This window comes from Rhinolophus sinicus, linkage group LG04 (genome assembly GCF_036562045.2).
Source record: "Rhinolophus sinicus isolate RSC01 linkage group LG04, ASM3656204v1, whole genome shotgun sequence".
In the NCBI taxonomy this organism is placed as follows: domain Eukaryota; kingdom Metazoa; phylum Chordata; class Mammalia; order Chiroptera; family Rhinolophidae; genus Rhinolophus; species Rhinolophus sinicus.
Window position 1 is genome coordinate 15570329 of NC_133754.1, and position 23397 is coordinate 15593725.

A 23397-nucleotide genomic window follows, 5' to 3' on the forward strand; every position below is an offset into this window, starting at 1 on the left:
TATATTCCAGGACCTGTCCTAGACTAAAATTTCCAGGAGGTAAACATGCTAGTACCATTCTCATTATTTTGCCTGCTTCTGAGAATGAGGAGAACAGTATTCTTAGAATGATGCAAATGAAAAAAAGATCTGATTCATACTAATTTATGAGTTCTGTCTTTAGGTAGTGTTGGAAATAATCTCCTTTTTGTAGCAGGTTGGGAGGGGAGGACATGATGAAAGAAATCCCCAATACACTGGATGTTAGAGTACCAAGTAAAACAGGCAAATGGTAGGACTCTAATCTGGTGATACTCAAATGTTGCTGTGCCTTTGAATCTCCTGAGGTACCTCATAAAAATCCTGACTCCCACCCTACACCCCATACCAAGTAAAGTTGTGGGGGTGGGACTCAGGTATCAGGTGTTTTTGTTTATTTGTTTTTCCACTAGGTTATTTCAACATGCAAACAAGCTAGAGAGGCAATGCTCCAGACACATTCTTTTTTCAATCAACATTTTTTTTTTTTTTTTACATACAAATCAACTGAGAATCTTCTTAAATTCAGATTCTTGTTTCGCAGATCTAGGGTGGGCCCCAGATTCTACATGTCTAACAAGCAACCAGATGCTGCCGCTGACCTGAGTACCACACCTTGAGTAGCACGTCTCCAGTCACACTTGTCACCCTATCAGAACAGTGAAAGCTCTATAGCTAGCTAGCCTCCAGCCTTTTCCTGAGCAGAGGCGACTTCAAACGCCATTCAGGATAGAGGAGGCATGTCAGCTCCACAACGGGGACAGCTTAGAAAACATTCTGGGAAGAAACTCTCCAACGTTGTAGGCGTTTCTGACAAGTTCGAGAAAACTTCCTATCCAACACAAGCATGAGAGGGACGGCTGGGTCATATACCTGGAGATGCTGATGTCCTGCAAGGTCTCCAGGAAGTAGCATCACTGGTACTTGGCTCGTGTTTAGCCAACAACTAAAACTCCCGGCAGAGAAGAGAAGACAGTCTTCTCATCTATGTGAACCCCCAGGTTTTTAGCTTCTTCATATCCTAAATGTGCTTCATCAGTGAATAACCCGAGGACAGATTATCCCACAACCCAGTGGCTGGTTAGATAAGTAATGGGAAAGACATGTTCTTTTTGTAAAAGTATAGCTCAGAATTGGGGGACACTTAGACATGTGGTATCTTTCTCCATGAGCAGTCATCCCAATTTCTTTCTAAAATGTGTCCTAAATGATCACTTATGATCCCCTAGCTCTCCACCCCAATTTCCTTTATTAACTCTAAGAAAATTGTACTCTTGAAATATGTTTTCCTGTTTGAGTTTTTAAATGTATTTGAACCAGTGTTCCTAATTTTCATGTTTTTAAAATCAGAATTTAGAACAAAAACCATACAATCATCAAAAATGACTGACATACAAAGTGAAAAAGAAATGTACACATTTAGGAAAGAAACGTGTAATTTTGCAAAATGATAAAAAAATATGACTGCGCTTTAACCTTTCAGTCATATGTGTCCTGATATGAATCTAAAACATTTTACTGCACTTGCAAAATTTCACCAGTATGGAATGTATTCTAAAATACAGTCCTATATACTATATATTGGATATGCCAATAGTAATGTCCAATAAAAAGTCAGTGCATACTAAATCAGTGATTCTAATGAACTTCACCTTCTAGTGTGAATTTATTGTATATGATGAAGCAGCTTTTCAATAGGAAGCAGAGTTGGTAGGAAAGTGGAATAAGAATGTGTATTTTAAAAAACTCCCCAAAGTGCTTGTTTTCAGAGAATTGGAGATTACAGGTCACCTCAAATAATTCATCGACTGCAGAGACTCATCCATTAGAAAGGCTATTTTGTCTGTAACAACAACAACAACAACAAAAACATACATTTTAACATGCTCTTTTTTTATCACAGCAGCCTTTTACATATGCTATTATAACACATCCATCCAGTCATTCAGTTCATCTTATCCCAAATTGGGTCTGCGATGAATTCAACAATTCAGTAACACTCATTCCAATGTTAGTCAACTGAGGGAGTCTTTTATGAAAATAAAAACACTTCTGGTTTTCTGTTTCTTTCTGTGACTTAGTAAAAGTAAAGTGAACATAGTGTCTAAGTGGCAGGGTCACACTGGATGACACAGTAAGCTCACAGCACATGAATTGATTTTCCATTATATTTATATTGACTATTCTAAGATTTGTTTTTTTTTCTTTATTTACCAAATTATAATTAGATATGTACTTAACACCATTTTGTAAAAAAAAGAAGAAAAAAAAAAGCATCTATCATACAAGTTACCCAAAATAAAACAATGTTGTGTTATAGTAAGTCAACTAAACTTGGCCTTTAATGGATGTGTACTGTCTTTTTTCAGGATACGGTCATCATCTACCCAACTTCCCTTCTCACCACCCTCAGTGCCTTGTAAAATAGGGAAGCTAGTTTCTTTCATATCAGAAACAGGATACTGTTTTCTATCACCTCTTTAGCAAATTACCTCAAAATTAGCAGTTTAAAATAATACTCTTTTATTAACTCCCAGTCCTGAGAAAGAAGTCTGGGGACAGAGTGGCTTAGCTGGTCCTCTGTTTGGTGTTTTGTAATGCACAAATCAAGGTGTCAGCAGGGCTGTATGAATTTCTGGAAGTTCTATGGATGAGTCCACCTCCAGTCTTATTCAGGTTTTGATGAATTCAGTTCCATGCAATTATAGGACTGAAATCCCCGTTTCCTTGCTGACTGTGAGTTAGGAGACTTTCTAGTTCCTTAAGGCAGATAGCTCCATATTTTAAGGTCCATAATGCCAATTACATCTGCAAGGCCCATTCCACGTAACATAATGTCTTCATAGGTTCCATGCATTAAGGGATAAACAACTGTGGGGGCTATTCTGCCTACCACAGGTGGGCTAATGGATGGATTCTGAGAATACTGAGCTTCTCTTATGAAAGCCCAACAGGATTGATCAACTATGATCAAGGAAGCTCAAAGGGAAGACAATGTTGGTGTCTAAAGATTCCTCCTGGCTCAGTGAGATACATGTTTTGTAAGTTTTCATAGATATTTTGCCTTTCTTTTCTGATATGTACATTCACTACTAAGGTCCTTTAGAAATAGTCTCTACCTGGACTAATCGACATTCCCCACTGAACGGTTTGATTGGAAATGTTGGTACTTCATGGCACGTGAGTGTGTCCCGAGTAAATCATGAAGCACAAAAAAGGATTAAGTTGATTCACTTAAGTTGTATTAAACCTCTTTTGAAGAATCTTATAAGCCAACTTATACTCAGTTATTCTTCACCGAAATCTGTACATTCTTTGGCTAAATACATTTGTAAATAAGATGGGGGAAACGGTATGTTCTAGAATGTTTCTTGTGGGGAAAAAAAATCCTTTGTGGGACTAGATCGAGAAATCAAACATATGTAAATTAATTGGCTTTGAAAAATTTCAGTGATTAGATTCTTCCATATAAGTATTTTATTGAAATTCTTCTCTTTGCAGTGAATTTCAAATGCTACTTATAAGAAAATCTACAAAGTCAATGGAACTTTTTACTGTTGAAAAATGATTGAAAGAATCACAAATGGAAAGTTGTCTCAACATAAAGCAATCGTGGTTTTTAGCATCTGGTTCATGGTTAGCATTGCCCACAAACATTTTACTTTGAAAATGTTTAATATTTTACAATTTAACTACACAAATATGAAGGAAACTAGCTTCCCTATTTCATAAGGCACTGGGGGTGGTGAGGAAGGAAGTTGAGTGGATGATGCTTTTAAAAAGGAAAAAAAAAAAGTTAATGTAAACATTTTAGAATTTTGAATTTCTTTCATTATTTTTCTTTCTTTGTCCATTTCACTCTACCTTTAAAGTACAATTTGTTTTTCTACGAATCTTCTGGAGTTTCTCTGGAGTATTTTTTTCTTCTTAATGAAATGGAGCATTCAGAATGTATGCACAGTAATTCATATACTTTAACATTGAAGTGTCCTCTCATCATACATTTTACCAAATCTGATAACTTTGAAAAATACTGTTACATAGTATTATTTGAAAGCTTTACATAACAATTCCCAAAGTACATTTTACATCCATTTGATCTTTGAATGGATTGCCAAGAAAGCACCTTAAGAAAGTTTAACACACAACTATGAATTTGAAATGATACAAAGTATATTTGCAAAACAGAAATCAGTGTCTCTTTTGAAATATAGTGGCAGAGTTACTTCTACCTATGTAAAGTGAATGAATAATATAATTACACTTTAAGTATTCTGAAATGTAAATTTATGATGGGAGTACCTGGTTCACTGTTTAGTACACGTATTTCTTTAATCTTTTAAATGAAAGTTACACTTGAGAGTTATAGGGAATTCCAATTTTCAAAATGAGTAAAATATATTTTATAAAAGTCTTTAAATTTGCCCATTCTAGCCACAGAAAATGCTCAATTCCTATTTTATAGCTTATATATGTTGTGAAGATTATCATCCTCTAACAATTCTGATGTTCTCCTTATTAGCTCCCAGTATGTTGTACATATTCCTAAGTAGTCCTTTTATGTGCCATCGTGATCTTTGTCTCTGAGATACACATGTCAGAGGGGAAGAGCAGATGGGAGGAGAAACACACGCACCTCTACAGATGTGTCATGTACATTAGTTTTCTCAAACTGGAGAGTAATCTTTGGGAGAATGAACGAAAACTTCCCCTCCTGCTTAGCACAATGTCCTACTTACAGTGTGATGGATAGGCTAATCGTAATTATATTTAGTAAATAAAAAATTGATGATAATAGTTTTTATCTTTGTTAATTTCAGTGTATTTTACCCAAAACTGTAAAAAGGACAATAATCCCGAGTCTCTCTGAGATTGTCAAGTCTGATTTAGTGAGTTCCTAATATTCAGTCATTCCAGCTTTACCTTTATTTATCTTACTGTACTTAAGCCTGGTCATTTTCAAATCAGTAACATCCCCTGTATCCACACTTGAACCTGACTTTTCTATATTGAATGTATACATGAATTTGCACAAGTATGCATTCTCTTATTATAAATCAAGTTTATTTCTTTTCCACTTTTTCTGTGGGGCTCATAAAATTTTCTTTAATTATTTTCACCTATTCTCTAATCTCCTGAAGTTTTATCTTCCTTACTATTTTCTTGCAATTATTGTATCTGTCAGGTACATAAATTCATAATTTTCTATAGTTTTCTCTTTATGAGGTATAAGTGACTTTATTTTAAAAAAAAGTATCTATTTTTTTCCTCCAAGTGTATACAGGGAAGATGTATGATTTTAATAATTCATTTTAATTAGTTTTGATTGACCTCATTTTTAAATGAGATTTCATCTCAGAAATTTTGTTTTTAAATACTGGTATATTATCTTTTTAAGGATAATACTTTGGTTAACTTTCCAATGAAGGTAAAATTAAAATACGCATTTTATGGGAAACATTTGGAGGACAAGTAACTGCTCTTTTCAGTAAGATTTTGATTATTTTTTATATCCATAATTGCTATTTTCCCCTAAGTTGTCTTTATTTTTTTTCTTGATATTCTATGTCTTACTTTCTTCTACTGTAAAATGAGGGGGTTACACTAAATTGTCTCCAAAGTCCCATGGTCTGACAATTTATGGTTCCGGCCCTCATGAGATTTCCAAATGAAAAAGGACATATGAACTCTTCATGAGAAAAATGGAGAAAAAAATCAAAGGGCCTAAGAAATGGATAATGAGGATACACATATTAGATTGTGTTGTGCATATAGGCCTTCAGTCTAAAGCACTATCAGTTTTATGGTTTTTGTTGTATAATAAAAACATTGTTGAATGAATCTGATAGAAGAATGAGTGAAGAAACTGCTAAGACAACCACACAGCACTCTGTTTAATTCCAATAGCAATGATAATAGCTAATATTTGTGGAACACTTCATTTGTGTGAACTATTTTGCATGAATTAACTTATTTGATTTTCAAAATTGCACTCTAGACAGAGTTAAGTTCATAATTTCCATACAGATGAGTCTTAGAAGGGGCAATTTTGTGGAAGACAGGACAAATGACTTTTATTGCACCTCGGATTGCATAAGATAGTGTTTTTATACCTTCTGTATGTTTTTTTGGCCTGGGTTTGGAAATTCACCAGCGGGTACTGGATACAATAATATTAAATTATTCATTTACACAAGATAAACTAAGACATAAGATTTGTTAAATGACTTTTTTTTATTCAAAAGTGATGGTCCACCCTCAAGGCCTATGCACTTCTTGGCCCTAACTACCCATTTCACTAGCTCATATTCCTGGATCTTGTTCAGAATTGCCTGCAACAGACATAGCATTCTTTCCTGATAGTCACACACTTGAAATTACATTTACATCTTATATTTATATCTTATTACACTTGACATTTGATTGTCTTTTTTCTTCAATTTTTAACATGACTCTTCTGCATGGGGAAATTCGCAGTGCAACTACAAGCAAAATATTGCAAATTCCTTGAATAAAATATTCTTGAGGAGGTCAACCTCCTGTTGGAATATCTACCATCTGGGCACCTAGTAGTGTTTGTTAAATTGAATAGAATTAACATTCATAAATATGAAATAAACTGGGTAAATTAGTATCTTTAAAATTCCATGTGTATCATAAATCCCAACATTTAAAAAGGGGTTATAACTCCAGTGCTTTCATTGCTAATTTAATAGTAAATGCATTCCCTACCTTTTCAAATTTGTAATATAGGCTTGAAAGCAAATTATGAAATGATGAACTTTTTTGTTTATTACATGTGGATTAGTTTCTGTTAGCATAACAAGTTTTATCAGCAAAAATTACTTACTATATTCCATACTATAATAGATCTCCTTTATATTCCCTGGTTTAAGGCCCAATCTTCCATTACTACTTTCTGCCCAGTCTCCAGAATCATCTCTACACAAGTTCCACACGTGGCCAAAGTGATCTTTTAAAACACAAATTTCATGGTCAAAATCCTTAAAATGTCCCATTCGCTGTGGGATAAAATTGCAACCTGTAAGTATGACACCTGGACATGAGTCCCTTCGTTATCTGCAGTACATTTAGATCTCCAAACTCATTGTCAGTAACATCTTTCATTCTGTTCATCCCTTCAGCCAAGAGGAATGATAATATTTGTGGTCCTTCAATAATGACATGCTAACTTTCACATGTGTCCCTTGTACACAATTTCCTTTTCCTCTTCTGTCTCCTTCTGCCCACTTTTCCCTGGCTAAATTCTCCTTTTTTTATTTCAATTTAGATATCACTTCCTCTGAGAGGGCCCAGCTTAGAAATCACCTCCTTTGGGAAGCTTTCTCCAGCACTTTCCAGAATTGGATTAGGGCCTGCTCACTAAGAACAGGCATTTGTCTCGCACAATTTTTTGAGATCGAAAGTTTTGTTACTGGCCTTCCACACCATAATCCACATTCTTCAAAGGATTTTGTCTTGTTTGCAGTCAAATCCCTGGTAACGAAGAGGACGAAAATGAGTATATATGGGATGACTGAATGGTTTCTTTTTAAATTATCACAGTATTCTTGACATTGGTAGGTTAAGTCTTAAAATTCACCCAATTTTGTTTTATACCCTTAAAGGAAGACATCCCAATTTAGAGGTTTATCAGAGAAAATAAATGCTACTATTTTAAGAACAATTTTATACAAGACTGACATTTAACAGTGATTATAGGCTGTATGTATCTATCATCTGAAAAATATACATGACCTTCTCTTATCAGAAATAGAAATAACTAGAAAAAAACATTATAGTGGGTCTTTTGTCAGGAATTACCAATTTCTTAAGATTGTTTTTCCTGCTTGGAGTCCATTTACGTGACTGTCAATTCTCTTTCCTTAAATAAATAGTTATTGACGACTCCCACTGTAAAAGCACATTGCTAGGCAGAAATTGTGCAAGTTAGCAAACTGTTACTTGAGCAAGTGACTGCTTTCTTGCAGTGAGCAAATCCCCTTTACCGGGAAGACAACTCTCGGGTGTCCATTTCTCTGGCCTCCATGAGCAGAGGCTGCCCGATGGAGTTGAAGAGCATCAGATGTTCACTGCTTTCCTTCCATTACACTTTCTATTGTCGGCCACAGGTCAGGGCCCTAGAGAGTCCTCTCCTCACTGAGGAGAGATTGGAACCTGAGTCTCCAGATGAGATACTCGCTTAATTCCTTCTTTCACAGTTGTCAACTGAGACATTTTCTGGGAGCGCAAATTAGAATCCTTACGAGAGATGTGACTGCAATCAAGTCAACTTCATACACGATCCCTAATCAGTGTACGTTATTTCAGGGACGTTATTTCATAGCAACATCATGCTTGGTGTTTTCATAAAATACATGCAGAGCTCCCAAAACACAAAAGATTTGAACTTTTTAAAATACACTAATACTATAAAGCTGTTTTAAAAGAAGCATTTATTTTTCCTTTTCCTTTTAAACCACCATTGATAGACGCATAGCTGCCAAGAAAACTTTATTTTTTTATTTTTTTAAGTAAGGTCAGGGAATCTACCCTAAAGAATCAAATAACATAACTTGTTTTTTCCCTTGTAGCTGAAATTGCTATGTTGGTTTTAAATATCCCAATCCCAAATTAATGAACAATTTTCTCTGTACTGTAAGAATGGATTTGGCAGTGCAAAGATCAGAGCAATCTCTTCTTCATTAAATTGGGCAAAGAGGACTTCTGGTTCTCAAACTGTTAAATGGATATTAGGGTTTTAATGAATGGAACGTTTATTTTTGTGCCAGCTCGACTAACAACATTGACATGATTAGCATACATTTTGGCAACTGTTCTCGCACAAGGTGTTCGTAAAAAGGGGCTTTTATCGTTGAGCTTGGTTTACTTTAACTTCCCTTGCTATAAATGTTTTTAATATAAATGGGACATTTTTTGTGAAGGAAATTCTGGCACAAGAAAGTTATTTAAAAACACATCTTTTTATTAACGTTACAGGCATTTCTCATGCTAGAGATGAAGTCCATACCCCAAAACATATGAACATTCTACAAATTTAGAAATAGAATATTTTGTTGTTTGTACTAATGCTTAAATCATTGCACTTATAGAGGATTTAAAAAAAAAATAATGGCGCTACTTGTTTCATATGCCATTCCTTCCTTTAAAAAAGATAAATAAGATGTAAATAATGTCTAGTGGAGAATGGTTTCATCCTTGGCTATACATCAGTTATGAATGAACAGTTTTGGGGGTTAAATGACCTTAGTTTCTTAGCTCAGGTACCTCTCATACAAAATAAATTTCCAATAAAAATATACTTCCTCTTTGTAATAAACACTACAACCTCATATGCTTATATTTTATTCAAATTGTCAAACTGAAGAAAACAAGAAAAGTGAGTTGATGGAAATTCAAAACGTCTTCGGTGTTTGCATTCAAATTTTCTTTTGCAATGTATTTTTATTTTAATATTTATCGAAAGCTATTGTAGCACAGCTAACAGGATTGCTATAAGTATGTAGTAAAATTAATGTTTATAATTAATACTAAATAATGAATTAATATGCATGTGCACATGCCTGGATATAAATTATCATAGGAACTTCTATCAAACATATAAGCATACTCTTTCTATTATACATATATGTCTATAACTACACACATATTTAATAACTTACCCAATGTTTAATTGAGCAATGAATTAGTTTAATATAAACTTTAGTGTAACAGGATATTAACAGTTTACCCACATTTACCTCTAGAAGCAAACAAATGCCCATAAGAGGCACTTCAGTGAAAGAACAAGTCCAGATTCAAATAGAAAATGCTAACAATGAGAAAGAAATTATGAAAATATATACTTTTAATTTGCAGACATATAAACACTTTTGGTATAGTACAGACACACGATGCCAAAAAATAGAATGATCCAGTTGAAGCTAACACAATTTCTTGTTTCTACATATAATTTTGCTATCCTCTCATAGAAAATAAAATTTTCAGCTCACACAAGGAAGTGAAAGAGATTGATCACTGATGAACTAGTTTGCTTCATTGCGAAGGATTCAGTAAAGGCTAAATTATCAAAGAAATCTGTTGCTGGGCTTACAGATACTCTTGGACTTAATCCAAAGCCAAAGAAAGGAAGCCAGCAATGGTAGCCAACAAACCTAAACAACAAAAAAGATAAGTATAACTTTTATATAAAATGCCCAACTAAAACAACCAGTAGTGTACACCAGCTTCTAGAATATTCTGTTTTAATATGATTTTTTAATTATCTTAATGTGATGGATGAATTTAAGCATACGGAAATCTAACATATAACCAAAGTATGAAGTGCTACTGACAGTGAAAACACCAAAATGTCATGAACACCTATGAAGCAACTAAAGATTAAAACATTCCTTTGCTTCTGGCTGTTTTTCTTGGACACAATTTCTAGTTATAGTTTCTGTAAGGAAGAATATATATATATATATATATATATATTTCTTCCTGTAATAATAGCAAGTGCAGTGGTAAAGCAAACAGAAAACAATTTGAGTACACAGAAAGTGAAATCATCTTCAGCAGGTCAAATCTTTAACACATGGTAATGTTTTTAACCTTGCTAAAAAATATTGCAGTTCTTTGTAATGCCTTCTCTTTCAAAGTGTACATGATGTGCTTGTGAGGTAAACGTTCTGTTTACAAATGCATTTCTTTTCTTTCTTATCATACATTTAATTGAAATTTAGTTTCCTTTAATTTCTTATTTATTAATGTTAAAAACAATATATTTAAAATATACTCTCTCATTAATTTGATGTACAACTGTCCTGTACAATACCTCGAAACAGTGCCCTGCAAAGGTGCAGCCGATGCCCTCTTGTGGTGAAAGGACTTTTTAGACCAAAAATGCAATGTACCGTTTTCTTACCTTACTGTTTTTATCAATCATCTGCTTGGTGTATGAAAGCTGCAAATTGCGTCCAAGCTTTTTTTTTATATATAACTTCTATAGCTGTTAATACTAATTTTCATTAAAAAATGCTGTACACATTTTATAACCTCTGAATTTGAATTTAAAAACCCATAAACAGCTATTTACAATATAGTACAAGTTATAAATTAGTCGTCCTTCATTGGAACTGCCATCTACACCCTCTCACTTAGGTGGTGAAGACTCCCCAAAGTCAGTTAAAACATCTCTGTGCTATTCCACAATGAAGTATCAAATGTTAGAAATATCCATCGGTTTCCTCTCTCTCATGTGCAAGTCAATTTTTCCTTTCAGTGGAATTTGTACCTCCAGATTTTCATCTTCCCTGTGATCCTTTTTCCCTCTCCTTAAACAGATGTATATGCCCATCCCTGTTACGAGAGTGATAGAACCCAGGCTTATTACAGACAGAGCTACTAGGGTGGGCATACAGGACCCGGATTCGACTTTCCTATGAGTCGGTTCAATTGCGATCTGTGGCTCTTTCTCCTCTATATTAATTTCTGGCTCCTTTCTTAAAAGACTCTCAATGTAGCTCTCATTACTGACAGTGTCATTCACAAATAAGTTCACCATGACCGTGGAATGGAGAGGCTCGGGGTAACCATGATCGCTCACTTTCACCAGTAAACGATGGAGTCCATAATCTGTCTGCAGCAATGCCTCCTCCAGAGTAATGTTGCCAGTTTTAGGGTCAATCCTAAAGGACTCAGGCCTAGGACCTCGTCTTCCTATGATGCTGTAAGCTATGACAGCATTCATGCCGGTGTCTTTGTCCACAGCATAGACCTCTGTAACTGGGGAGCCTGGGAGAGTAGAAGGTAGTACTAACAGATAAGACATGTTAGACTGAGGAAATAAAACCAGAGGGGGGTTGTCATTGATATCAAGGAGGAGAATTGTGATTTTTGCAGTAGAGGAGAGGGCAGGCTCACCTCCATCAACAGCTTCAACCCACAAAGTATAGGAGCTTTGCTGCTCTCTGTCCAAAGAGACTTTAGCTCTCAACATGCCCTTTCCTGTGTCTATGACAAAAATATCACTCTGGTTCACCACCGAGAGGGCAACCCACCCGTTTCGCCCGGCATCAGCATCTGTCACACTAATTACTCCAATTTCACCATATCCTGGAAAATTTTCTGGCACAAAAAAGCTGAAGTCCTTGTTGATGAACCTAGGGCTGTTGTCATTTTTATCCAACACCGTGAGAGCCACAGTAGCTACGGATTGTCTGGGTGGCTTCCCAGAGTCAACAGCTCTGACTGTGTACCTGTACTTTTCTTTCTCTTCTCGGTCCAGCTGAGTAGAAACTGTCAGAATCCCTGTGACACTGTCTAAGGAAAAATATGATGGAGCATCAGGTCCCAGAAAATACGAAACTTGGCCTCTCTCTCCACTGTCAGCATCTGTAGCATACAGCTTAGTCAAGAAGGCATTGGGTGCATTGTTTTCTTCAATGGTTAGTTCTATCAAGGGTTGAAGGAAAATAGGAGCATTGTCATTGTCATCTAAAAGTTGTACTTTAATAATTTTTTTGACGTGAAATCCCTCAGAGTTCCAGGCCACCACTGTTATTTCATAGAACTGCTGTAGCTCATAGTCCATAGGTTTTGTGGTTTCTAGTAAATATTCATTGTTGTATGGTTTGTAGGGTGATAGCCTAAATGGCCCTTCACCATCCAGGTAGCAGTTCACTTTGTATTTACCTTCTGGATCTCTGATGGTGAAGAACGCAATGGGAGTGTTAACAGGCTCCAGTTCTTTCAGGTAAACAATACCATCTATCTCATTTGCTATATAACGAGGAACAATTTCAGGTGGTCTGAAAATGACTTTGATAATGGACACCAGGGCAGTGATCACAGCGGGGATGCAGCCTGGCCCATTGGCAAGGATGGTGAGCTTGTGCGTTTCCAGGACACTTCCCCCAATCTTACTGAAAAGTTGAATGACTCCAGTGGCTTCATCCAGATGGAATAAATCCTTGGAGGCCTGTGGAACCTTCTGGCTGTAAGAGTATGTGATCTGAGCATTGGTCCCCAGGTCTCTATCCACAGCCTGGACAGCTGCAATCGGTGTGCCCACGGTAGCATTCCCATACACAGTGACATTGATCTGTGAGTCTGTGAAGAGAGGGCAATTGTCATTAATGTCACTTATGCCAATGGTGAGGGTGGCGCTGCCCAACAGTGGTGGAGACCCACCATCTTCAGCTATGATGATGCTCACATACTGGTCTTGAGTCTCCCTGTCCAACATTCCCATGACAATTAGGTAGGGCGTGCGCTCCCCGTTCTCATTCTCCTCCACGTCCAGGGTGAACATACGATGGTAGTCTAGTAAGCGGTAGGTCTGCACCCCGTTAGTGCCTACATCTGGGTCCATGGCAGGATGCTCTATGGCCAGCCGGGTGTTTACCGGGGCATTTTCGGGAACCCAAACAGAGATTTGGGAAACCGGGAACTGTGGGGCATTGTCATTGATGTCCCGGATAGCGATTTTCACCTTCACAAACCTAAAGTATTCCTGAGGCAGGACCAGTACATCCAGAAGCAAAAGACAGGAATCAGAGGAAGGAGATGAGATGGAAATGCTGCCTCCCCAGGCAGCCCCTCCACCTCCTTCAAGACACAGGGCCTCTCGGTCGATTTCCTGGGCAGACGTGTGCAACTCCCCGGAGCGGTTGTCTAGGGTCACATACTGGCCACTGAGTCCCCGGGAGGCCAGGCTGAAGGAGAGAGGGGGGTTCCGCTCAGCGCCCGTGCGCTCCTCCGGCTGCGACAGCTGATCCTGCCTCCCGGCGTCGCCGGGCACCAGCCGCAGGTCCTCGGCCAGGCTGCCGATGAGCACCCCCGCGGGCAGTCCCTCGTTCAGGCTGTACAGAAGCTCCGTGGCCCGACTGTAACTCGCGAGGCAGTTGAAGGGTCCCACCAAGAGGAAAAACAGAAACAGATGCTGAAAGTGGGGGGAGGGGAGAAGGCTTGTTACACACATGCAGCAGCACAGATTGGAGTCAGACACCAGTGCCCGGGTCCAGGCTGCCCCCTTCCCCATTACAAGAGGCAAACCCTCTGGTCAGAGAGGGGTGAATAGGAAACTTGCCGCAAAGGAGAGAGCTGTGGGGCCACGTTGTCTCGCAAACTTAATTTTTCTGTTCACTTTCTACCCCCGCTCCCCATCAACCCCCTCATCCAGTTGACCTTCGGAATCCCAAACCGTAAAGCATCCCTGGAAACACACTCCGGAGTGAAGAGGACTCTAACTCGGGGACTGCGCAACGCGACAGGGAACCCACCCGGGTAGGCTATACGGGGAGAGGGGGCCGGTGGTGGAGAGAGCTGGAAGGTGGGCAATTTATCCGTTTATTTCCCAAGGAAATGTTTCTGTCAGTAAGATCCGCAAAATGTGAGATGTGATACATCCCTTATTATGAGACCAATAACAACACGAATAAACACAGTAAAGCTTTCCGCTTGGACCCCCCCAACCCCGCCCCCACCAATTAAATAAACAGTTTAGGTCAGAAAAGTCATTTTCATTTTATCATGGATCTAAAATCAAATCTAAAAGCTCTGGATCTCCATCCTTTATCAAGTGTTCACGAATCCCCCATCCCTAGGGAAAAAGAAGTAAACACGGAAAATGTGCAAAACAGTTTGCCAATTGCAGTAAGCAGTTGTAGCCAGATGCTGGCAGCTGGGGGGGAAAAAAATCTCCGAACCCCAGTATGTAAAGAGGATTGAGCCTCCAACCCCAAACCCCTTCCATCTCATCTGCCTACATCTCTGCTTCAGAAACTTCCTCTCACGCCCAAGGACTGGCCCATTCCTTGCAAAAATGAAGACACATTATCCCCAACTCCCTCCCACACGCCTCCCCCCAAATTTTTTTCCTGTGAAGTTTCGATGAAGGTAAAAGGTTTGAAAATCATCAAGGAGTTGCAACTGCTTCACAGTACTGCAACTTGTCGGGGCCGCGGGGTTTGTGCACCCCAACCCTTACCGGCAGGTTTCTGTGGCTGGTGGTGCTCCTGGAACGACTTAGCCGCCCCATATCCAGGCGCGGGTGCCAGGTCGTAGGGCGCCAGCTCACTGCCAGGGCCGGTGAGCTGCGCGCATTCCCTCGGCCGCGCATTCCCAGGGAGGCTGCAGTCAGCGCGCTCCTGACGGGAGGGCGCCAGAAGACACTCCCTCTCTGTTCATGCAAATCGCTGGGGAACTTCAGCCAATAGTCACCGGCTCGTCAATTAAGGACGGGAGCAAAAGGGTGGGCAGAAAGGCGAGGGACAGAAGGGCACGGGCATGTTTTCCTGCCCCGGACCCGGGTAAGTGCAGACCCCGCTGGAAAAGCCAGAATAGGGACTTGCCTCTGAAAACTGCGACGAGGCGCCTCCCGGTTGGGCACCGGACAGAGCGCGTGCCCAGCAGCCCCCCTCGTCGCCGCACCAGTCAGAACCCAAGTCCACAGGTTGCGAGCATAAGAGGGAGAATTATAATAAATAAGCCTGCATTTGTGTCCGAATTTATAGAGGAAATCGGCGCTGCAGACCAGTCGCAGGCGCTGTCCCAATGGCCTGCTTTGCCACCAGTTCCTCCTAGAGACTTGGCTCCAGTAGTGTTTGCACAGAGAAAGAAAATCCAGTTTTCTTTGCTGGGGGGAAGGAGTTTCAAAATCTTTGAAAGGCGGTCTGAATCGGAAAAGCAAGTCGGTGAATTCGGCGAAGATTTCCACATGCTCTAATTTTGAACCTTAGCTGTTGTGGTGGCAGAGCTTCTCTGCTGGTTTCCTAGGTGTAGTCTAAGTGTTTCTGGGTGTCTGCCTTGTGGTCTTTAGAGGCAGCCGCGGGTTCTGAGCAAGGGAAAGAGCCAAAGGGAAGAGTGGAAACACTTGTGCGGATACACAAGTGATTCTGCCTGCAAGCACCTTCGACGTATTTCTCTAATAGGTGCATTTTTTTTTTTTTTTTGAGGGTACTCACTGAAGCCTAGGTAAAAGAAAAAAAGAAAAAAAAAGTTGCTTTTTAAATTATTACTCTGCCTCTCCTTATAACGCTTACTGGGAAAGTTGTCCTTTAGAAAGCAACTCCGGAGGGGTGTGTGGTGCAAAAATGCTTGGATATCCTCTCTGGCTCTGACACTAAGTAGCCATGTGACCTGTTTCCGCATTTATAAAATCAAGGATGGAGAGAGTCCAGTGCATTAAGTCAATGAAACTCTCATAAGGAATAGAAAAGACCATTGGCCTTTTCCTGAGTAGACATTTCTCTTCATCACTCGGTTTCCAGATATCCTCTGGGCTGCCCTGAACATAGAATCCTCCTGCTGAATGCCTAGCAAGTGAGCCTGGAATAGAAAAAGTCTTCTTCTTGGGTCAGAGAAAGATCTGACATCGTTTTGCTTTCCATAGGAACCACTTTAATTTTCTTTTTAATTTCACCCTATGCTAACTAGAATATAAATTACTTGGCTGAACTAATTGTTTCTCTTCTGACCCTTCCTATTTTCTCCTCATGCCCCTAATCCTAGAGACACACAGAGTCCTAAATATTGGCAATGCAGTACATCAAAACACCTGGTGTGTGTAACAGCTTCTTATTGCACAAATGGGGCTGTGTATTGGATCCACAAACAAAATACGCTATAGTACAAATCTGGCAAATAGAATGAATTGGCTTATAAAATTAGCTCCTTGAAGCTCTTTAGAGTGAAACTGGAGTGCTGATGAAGTGGTAAGCACACACAAGAACATGCACATGTGGGAGAAGGCCATTATTCGGTTGGTAAACAAAACACAGGAAGTAGAATTTGCCTCTCCTTGCTTCTTTAGCGGGTGGGTCTGCCCTCCAGCTGAACTGTTACCAACAATTGGTAAATATTTACTTGGGGTCTGCAGTTGAAACATATTGGTCTCCAAAAATCAGTCCCAAACTGCTTCTGAACTGTGTTTAATTCATGTCTTCACACAATAACCACAGCTTCTGGAAGTTTGGGACACATGGCCAGATTTAGGTAATCCGTCAGAAGTCAGAGTCCTAGCAGGATGGACCCACAATCTAAATTAATTCTCCATCTGTACAGATCACAACAGCAGTAGGCTGTATGTGCCTCACAGCTTATGCCCTCTCCAACCGGTTAAGATCACTTGCCTTTTACTTGGGGAAAATGTAGGAATCTCTTTCCTTAGTTTTCCCTTTGTTTACAAGGGTCCTACACAGAAACTACCACTTACGAAGACAGTCCAATTGAAGTAATGTCACTTTCTTATAATTATTTTCTCAAATGTCTTTAATTTCCCCTAAAGTCTTAGGTCTTGGTTTGCTTTGCAGTGGATGCTTTTGGCACAGATGCACCTTTTTCAAATGTCCCTATACACCATGCCAACAGAATCCTGGTCTTCTGACAATACCATCCAGCTGCTCTCTCTGGAAAAGGTTATGATTCCTTCTCCCCTCCCCTTTACTAAGTTGGCAACAAATTAAATCTACGTACTCAGCAATAATTTTTTAGGGTGTTTCTAAAAGCACAAACATCTGAACTATAATGTAAGTTGAAACAAAGGAATTAAACACATTCTAGAGATAAGGATTGGATGACAATAATAACCACCTTTGCTTTAAGTTACTGTGGTAATTGCACAGTCTCTGCATGGAAGTTGGTCATCAAGACAGGGAGACCATGGCACAATTTTGGATAATACCTTACATGTCACATTCCAAACTGTTAACTGAGCTACTTGCTATTATCATCCCTCTTTAAAGATCTAAGCAGAGGTTTCATGCAGGTTTACACTATAATTGGGCCTAAAAAAAACAAAAAAGCCAAGTACTCTCTTCTCCTATATCTTCTCTCTGGGCTCCGTGAAAGCATTCCCAAGCTTCTGTTCCTTCTGATGCCAGGCCTGTGACCTGCCATCTGGTGTCACATATTTCTTTCTAAAGATGGCTTAGAGAGCTTCTATGCTATTAGTCCCTTGAAAATAATACTTATGAACTTCTCAGATGTCCCAATTGCTCTGGGCCTGCTTCCCAGGTGTTTTGTAAAAATCGATCTAGAAGAATAGATTATATGCCTCCCCAGCCTATTTTTTCTATAGACAAGGAAAACACTAATACAATAGATGGTACACTGAGCCCAGCCAGAGGATTTGGATTCCGTTCTCATGGTTGTTGCTAAATTACTGTGTGACTTTAGATAAATCATTACACCTTTCTGTTTGAATTTCCTATACCCCCCCCCACACACACACACATACACTACATGGACATATGAAATGGCTTACCTAATATCTGTCATTAACAGATACCACATGATGGTACGCAGGTCAATTTGATTATAACTTACTGTATTATATCACTGAAGGTTAATAATACTTTTCATTTACTGCAAGCATTCTCTCCTTACAGTTTTTCTCTTTCTAAAGCTGTGAGTATTCTTATAAGTATCTATGAGCATACTGACTTCAGACTTTGTACATTCAGCAAACATACCCTCAAACTTTAAAAAGTTTTGAAATGTTATGTTTTCCAGGTATCTTTTATTTGTACATTTCAATTAATTTTAATAGTATCACTTAAAGTATTTTCATAATATACAATATCTACAAAGTTCCATATAATTAATATATATATATATACATATATATAAATATTTAAACGTATTTTGAACCACAATCTTTTAATTCAGGATTAATTATAAATTGTGATTTATAATTGTTAATTAATTATTAATTGTAAATCTGGTTAATTCAGGATTTCAAATAAATATAAACTTATAATATGACCTTGTTTTAGAACTATGTCATTTTTTGCTTCCTAATATATGAAATTAGGAGTTCCTTTAGCTGAGTTAGAGTATATATATGCATGTATATACATAATGTATATATTATATCTATATATGTAAATATAAATAGTACAAAATATATGACATATAATATAAATGTAATACATAATAATTATAAATACAAAATTAAACATATTTATATAACAAATACTTTATAGAATATATTTTATAAGTACATAACTTATAAACATAAAAAATATGTTATTTTTCTGATCTAATGATTAAGGGAAGGGATGATCTCATTTGTAAAGCCAATACAGTATTTGAGAAATGATAAAATCAACCATTTATTATTCAGTGTCTGTTACGTTTTGAACATGCTACGGGATGCTTCACATGTTTGTTTACTTAAAACTCATGACAGTGCTATAATGCAGGTATTATTATATCAATTTTGCAGCCATAAATTACATGTTTGTCAGTGTCTGTTGTGATGGTACCCTGATCTGTGGCCTCCAAAAGCACAGGATCTTTGTACTATGGCATACCCACCCTTCACACTGGGTGGATCCATATACATTTAAATGTATTTCAAGTTCACAAACATCACTCACCTACAATAAGAAAAACATTGTAGGCATAGTTTTGCTATATGATGCCTTTTTGAAGTGAAAACTTCTTAGTCAATTACAATTTCTTAAATAGATGCATATACACAGACAGAAACTTATCTGTGTTTAACTAACTTAGATATTTTCCCAATTTGTAGACTTAAAATATATTAAATCTATATCTGTGTGTACACTTGAAAGTTTTGCAGAGTTTTAAGTAATGTTATGGATCACCTAGTTAGCTCTCATTGTACGTATTATTTGAGAGCAGTTGAGGTTGCCCATAGCTAATTCAAATTCTCAAAATACTTCAGTTTCATAGAATTGTAGTAGATTTTGACCTCGAGATTGTCTCCAATATTAGAGGATATTTAGAAAAACAGCATTTAGTTTTTACCATCTGTTATTTCCAAAAGCCTTGATCTTAAACATTGCCATAAGTACCAGTTAGTTATTATTTTATTTTATTTATCTTTCAACTTTACAAATATTTTTTAAAAACTGTACTAGTTTGGGTAAATTATTGTTCAAGTATATCAAACAAACTTAAAAACAAAGCCTATTGCTTTTTCCCTACACAACTCAGAAATTAATTGTGAGACGAATAGGAAATCAACATATATTGGTTCTTTTAAATATTTCATATTTGTTCTGATAAAATATTGGATGTTTAGTTTAGTAAATAAATGCAGATTTACACTACTTGTATGAAAAGGATGCAAATAAGCTAATTTACTATAATACAAACATGTATTCTAAATCATTTCCCACTATACTGTGCAACTTACAAATGTGACTTTGGTAATTTGGTAATTAGTACTTTCTCTCTGTTTTAGAAAACTTTGTGTAAATAGGTTTCACATTTCTCCTTTCCCCCCATATATTCCAAGAGGAAGGGATACTTGATTGTTCCTTTTATTTCAGAACTCAATTAGCCTCACTTTAACAGGGGTAAGTATACCTGGGTGAAATCATCAGAAAATCCTAGATTTAATTTTAGCTTACATTTTCAACTTTCTCTCATTATCCTCAAAATAAATTTTAAGTCATTTTTGACTCATTTAAATTTCACATTCTTCCTTCTCACTTCTGGTAGAGGTGATAATGATCAGTGAAATCATCAAAAGAACGGTAGTAGGCTTGAGGAGGAGACCAAATGGAGGACATGGAAAATCCACGAAGTGGATCAGCAGTCACTGAATAATGAACAGTTAACTGAGTGCAGTTTATTGATGTTGTGTATGCCTCACTCCCTGGAGTCAGTCCCTAAGAGACTTGAAAGAAGGGAGAGGTATGGGCTGTTCAGAGAAGAAAGCAATCATAAACCTATAAATTAGCATAGAAATTAGGTCAGGGGCAAAAATACATCAAAGGAGAGAAATCATTTTAAATTACATTTTCGGGTGTCGATCCTGTGCCTTGTATCCTTCAGATACTTATTCTTCACTCTCACAAACTGCATTGTTACATTTGGAAAGCTTTTTACCCAGATCGAAAATTTCTTTCTATCTGATTCTTTGAATCTAAGGTAGGATTGTTCAAAGCTGCATGAGTGTTCTGATCTCAGCGCATGTGGCGTATAAAAGCACTGAGCTACTGTTGTAGGGTAATGGAAGGCTCTGTGTGTCAATGATGTAAAAAGTCAACATCTTCGTGGTGTGTAGCTACTGTGTTTCCCCGAAAATAAGACTTAGCTGGACTAATGCATCTTTTGGAGCAAAAATTGATATAAGACCTGGTCTTATTTTACTGTAAGACCGGGTATAATGTAATGTAATATAATATAATATAACATAATATAATACTGGGTGTTATATTAATTTTTGCTCCAAAAGACTCATTAGAGCTGATTGTCCAGCTAGGTCTTATTTTCGGGGAAACAGGGTATCTGTGATCACTACTAGCTGCATCTTTTTGGATGTTATTTTAGGACTAGGTAGAGGTTGCTGACCTCACTTTCATTTCCTGCTAACAGACCAATTACTGAGGACCTAACTTTTGCCAGGTATATGGTGAGCATTCTCTCTAATCTTCACAAGTTCCCTGCAAGTGAACAATGACCCTGTTTTAAAGATGAGAAACCTGAGACTTTCACGGTTACGTAGGTTGCCTGAGGTCACACAACTGGGAAGTGGCCAAGTTAGGATTGAATGAGAAAAAAATTTGAGGAAGTTTATCTTAATGCCAGTGAATCTTTGTTCTGTATCTGGGGCATATTCTAGTATTTACTGAAATAAGCACACATGTTGAATATTGAATATGTGCATGTTAGAAACTACATAGAATCTGACAACAACCAAATCATTTCCCAAAATATGAAACTTGTAGAAACTTGAATAATTATGGACTTAAATAAAACATAAATGTCATATTTATGAAGTAACGTATACATTTTTCTTTTTTTAACTGGGATTATCAAGAAAAGGAAGTGGATTTTGTAAATGAATTTTCATTATTGGTGTGGAATTATATGACAATAAAACATTTATTTGGTGAAATAATGTGTTTCTTCATAATGAGATCATAAATATCCTAAAGGCCTACCAATTTTTAATTGTAGATAAAATTTAAACCTTGTCAAGTTGATAATAACGTTATTTGGAATATAATAATAATTACAGTTTTTTTTGTTGATTGCTTCTCTTTATGGATAAATAAATTGTCATTAAGTAGATTTAAGTGGAGCATCACTAATAACAGTTGGCTTTTAATGACAAAATTGTCTTACTAACTTTATTTTAAATACGCATATGTTCTTTTAGGATTTAAAACAAGTCAAGCAAATGTAGATAAGATGAACATTACTAGGCTAATATTTGTCATTACCAGAATTTAGACTCTGTGAAATTTGTACTCATATAGACAAAGGAGAAAAGAAAGCTAGAAAGAAAAAAGAGATTGAGAGTTTTATGTGTGAAGCAAATATTTTTTATGGTCTTATTCTCTAAATGAAAAGGATTTAAAATTCCTTTAATGTGCCATAAGCATGACATATATTCTCTATGGAAGCAATTTTCCTTTTTCTAAATGTGAATATATATGCTTTCTGGGGGGAAAGAAAAGCATTAAAAGACCTGAAACCTATGTAACTTTACTAACAATTGTCACTCCGATAAACTTTAATAAAATAAAAAAAACCCACAGTTACTGCCAGTTCCATATTCCAATGCCTGTTGAAGAAGAGAGAAGGAGAAGGAGAAGAAGAAGAAAGAAACGAATCTATTAGAGTCCTGCGGAGCTTGCTCAGCTATCCATAATGATTATAAAAGGCATTTCACACACAGCCTGCACTAGTCACACAGCTGAGACACCTCACCCATCCGTGCTAGCTGTGAGAGTGAATATTTTAGCATTTCTGCGGGACTTCAGGATCAAGACTGATTCCAGGTGCTATCTCTACATATCCATATGCTGTTTAAGAGAAGCTCTTCTTGACCCGAAACCCATTCTTTGAATCTATCTGCATCACTGCCAAAGGTTCTCTTCCCCACAGCCTGCAGTTAACCTCCTGAACACCATAACCAAAGCAGGAGTGACCTTTCGTGGCAAAAAGACAAGTTTTCACTCACCACTTATCATTTGTCAAAAAATGTTAGAAATCTTGAGTCACCTGTATATTTTCCCTCCAGTAGGTTTTGGCAAGTAAATAGCATATTCTTTAGAAGTTCTCAGACTGAAGACTTGTAGAAACACCTAGAAGGTACTAGACTCTTGTTGTTGTTACTGTTGCATGTTTGTAGTCGCTTTCCCTGACTTCACATGTTCATAATCCACTTTCCCAAAGTCTGTGACACTATACTTAAACTGTGTTTTGTACTTTATATCTCGGACCTATTTTGTCGTTGCTGGGTTTACTTGTTCCTCTTCTTACCTTTTAACGTAGATTCCTCCAAAGGTCACTTCTGTTTCCTTCTAATCACTCCCCGGGGAGCCCTTTCATTATAATTCTAGTTATCCATTTCTATATTAGTCTTCCCCATTCCACTCCTAAAGTCTT

General features: G+C 37.5%; 1 protein-coding gene across 1 annotated transcript; it reads right to left on the bottom strand.

The window, feature by feature from the left end:
* Positions 1 to 8982: 8982 nt before the first annotated feature.
* Positions 8983 to 15811, bottom strand: PCDH20 (protocadherin 20). Its single transcript, XM_019750797.2, has 2 exons — positions 15011 to 15811; positions 8983 to 13963 (listed from the first exon to the last, which is right to left on the bottom strand). The coding sequence occupies exons 1-2, from the start codon at positions 15140 to 15142 to the stop codon at positions 11240 to 11242; spliced, it is 2856 nt and encodes a 951-aa protein (XP_019606356.2). The 5' UTR covers positions 15143 to 15811; the 3' UTR covers positions 8983 to 11239.
* Between the last annotated feature and the right edge of the window lie 7586 nt (positions 15812 to 23397).

Coding starts and splice junctions, on each gene's coding strand:
- PCDH20 (XM_019750797.2), bottom strand. CDS start 15,142: ATGCGCGGCCGAGGGAATGCGCGCAGCTCACCGGCCCTGGCAGTGAGC. Junction 13,964..15,010: donor CCAGCCACAGAAACCTGCCG/GTAAGGGTTGGG, acceptor CCCCACTTTCAG/CATCTGTTTCTGTTTTTCCT.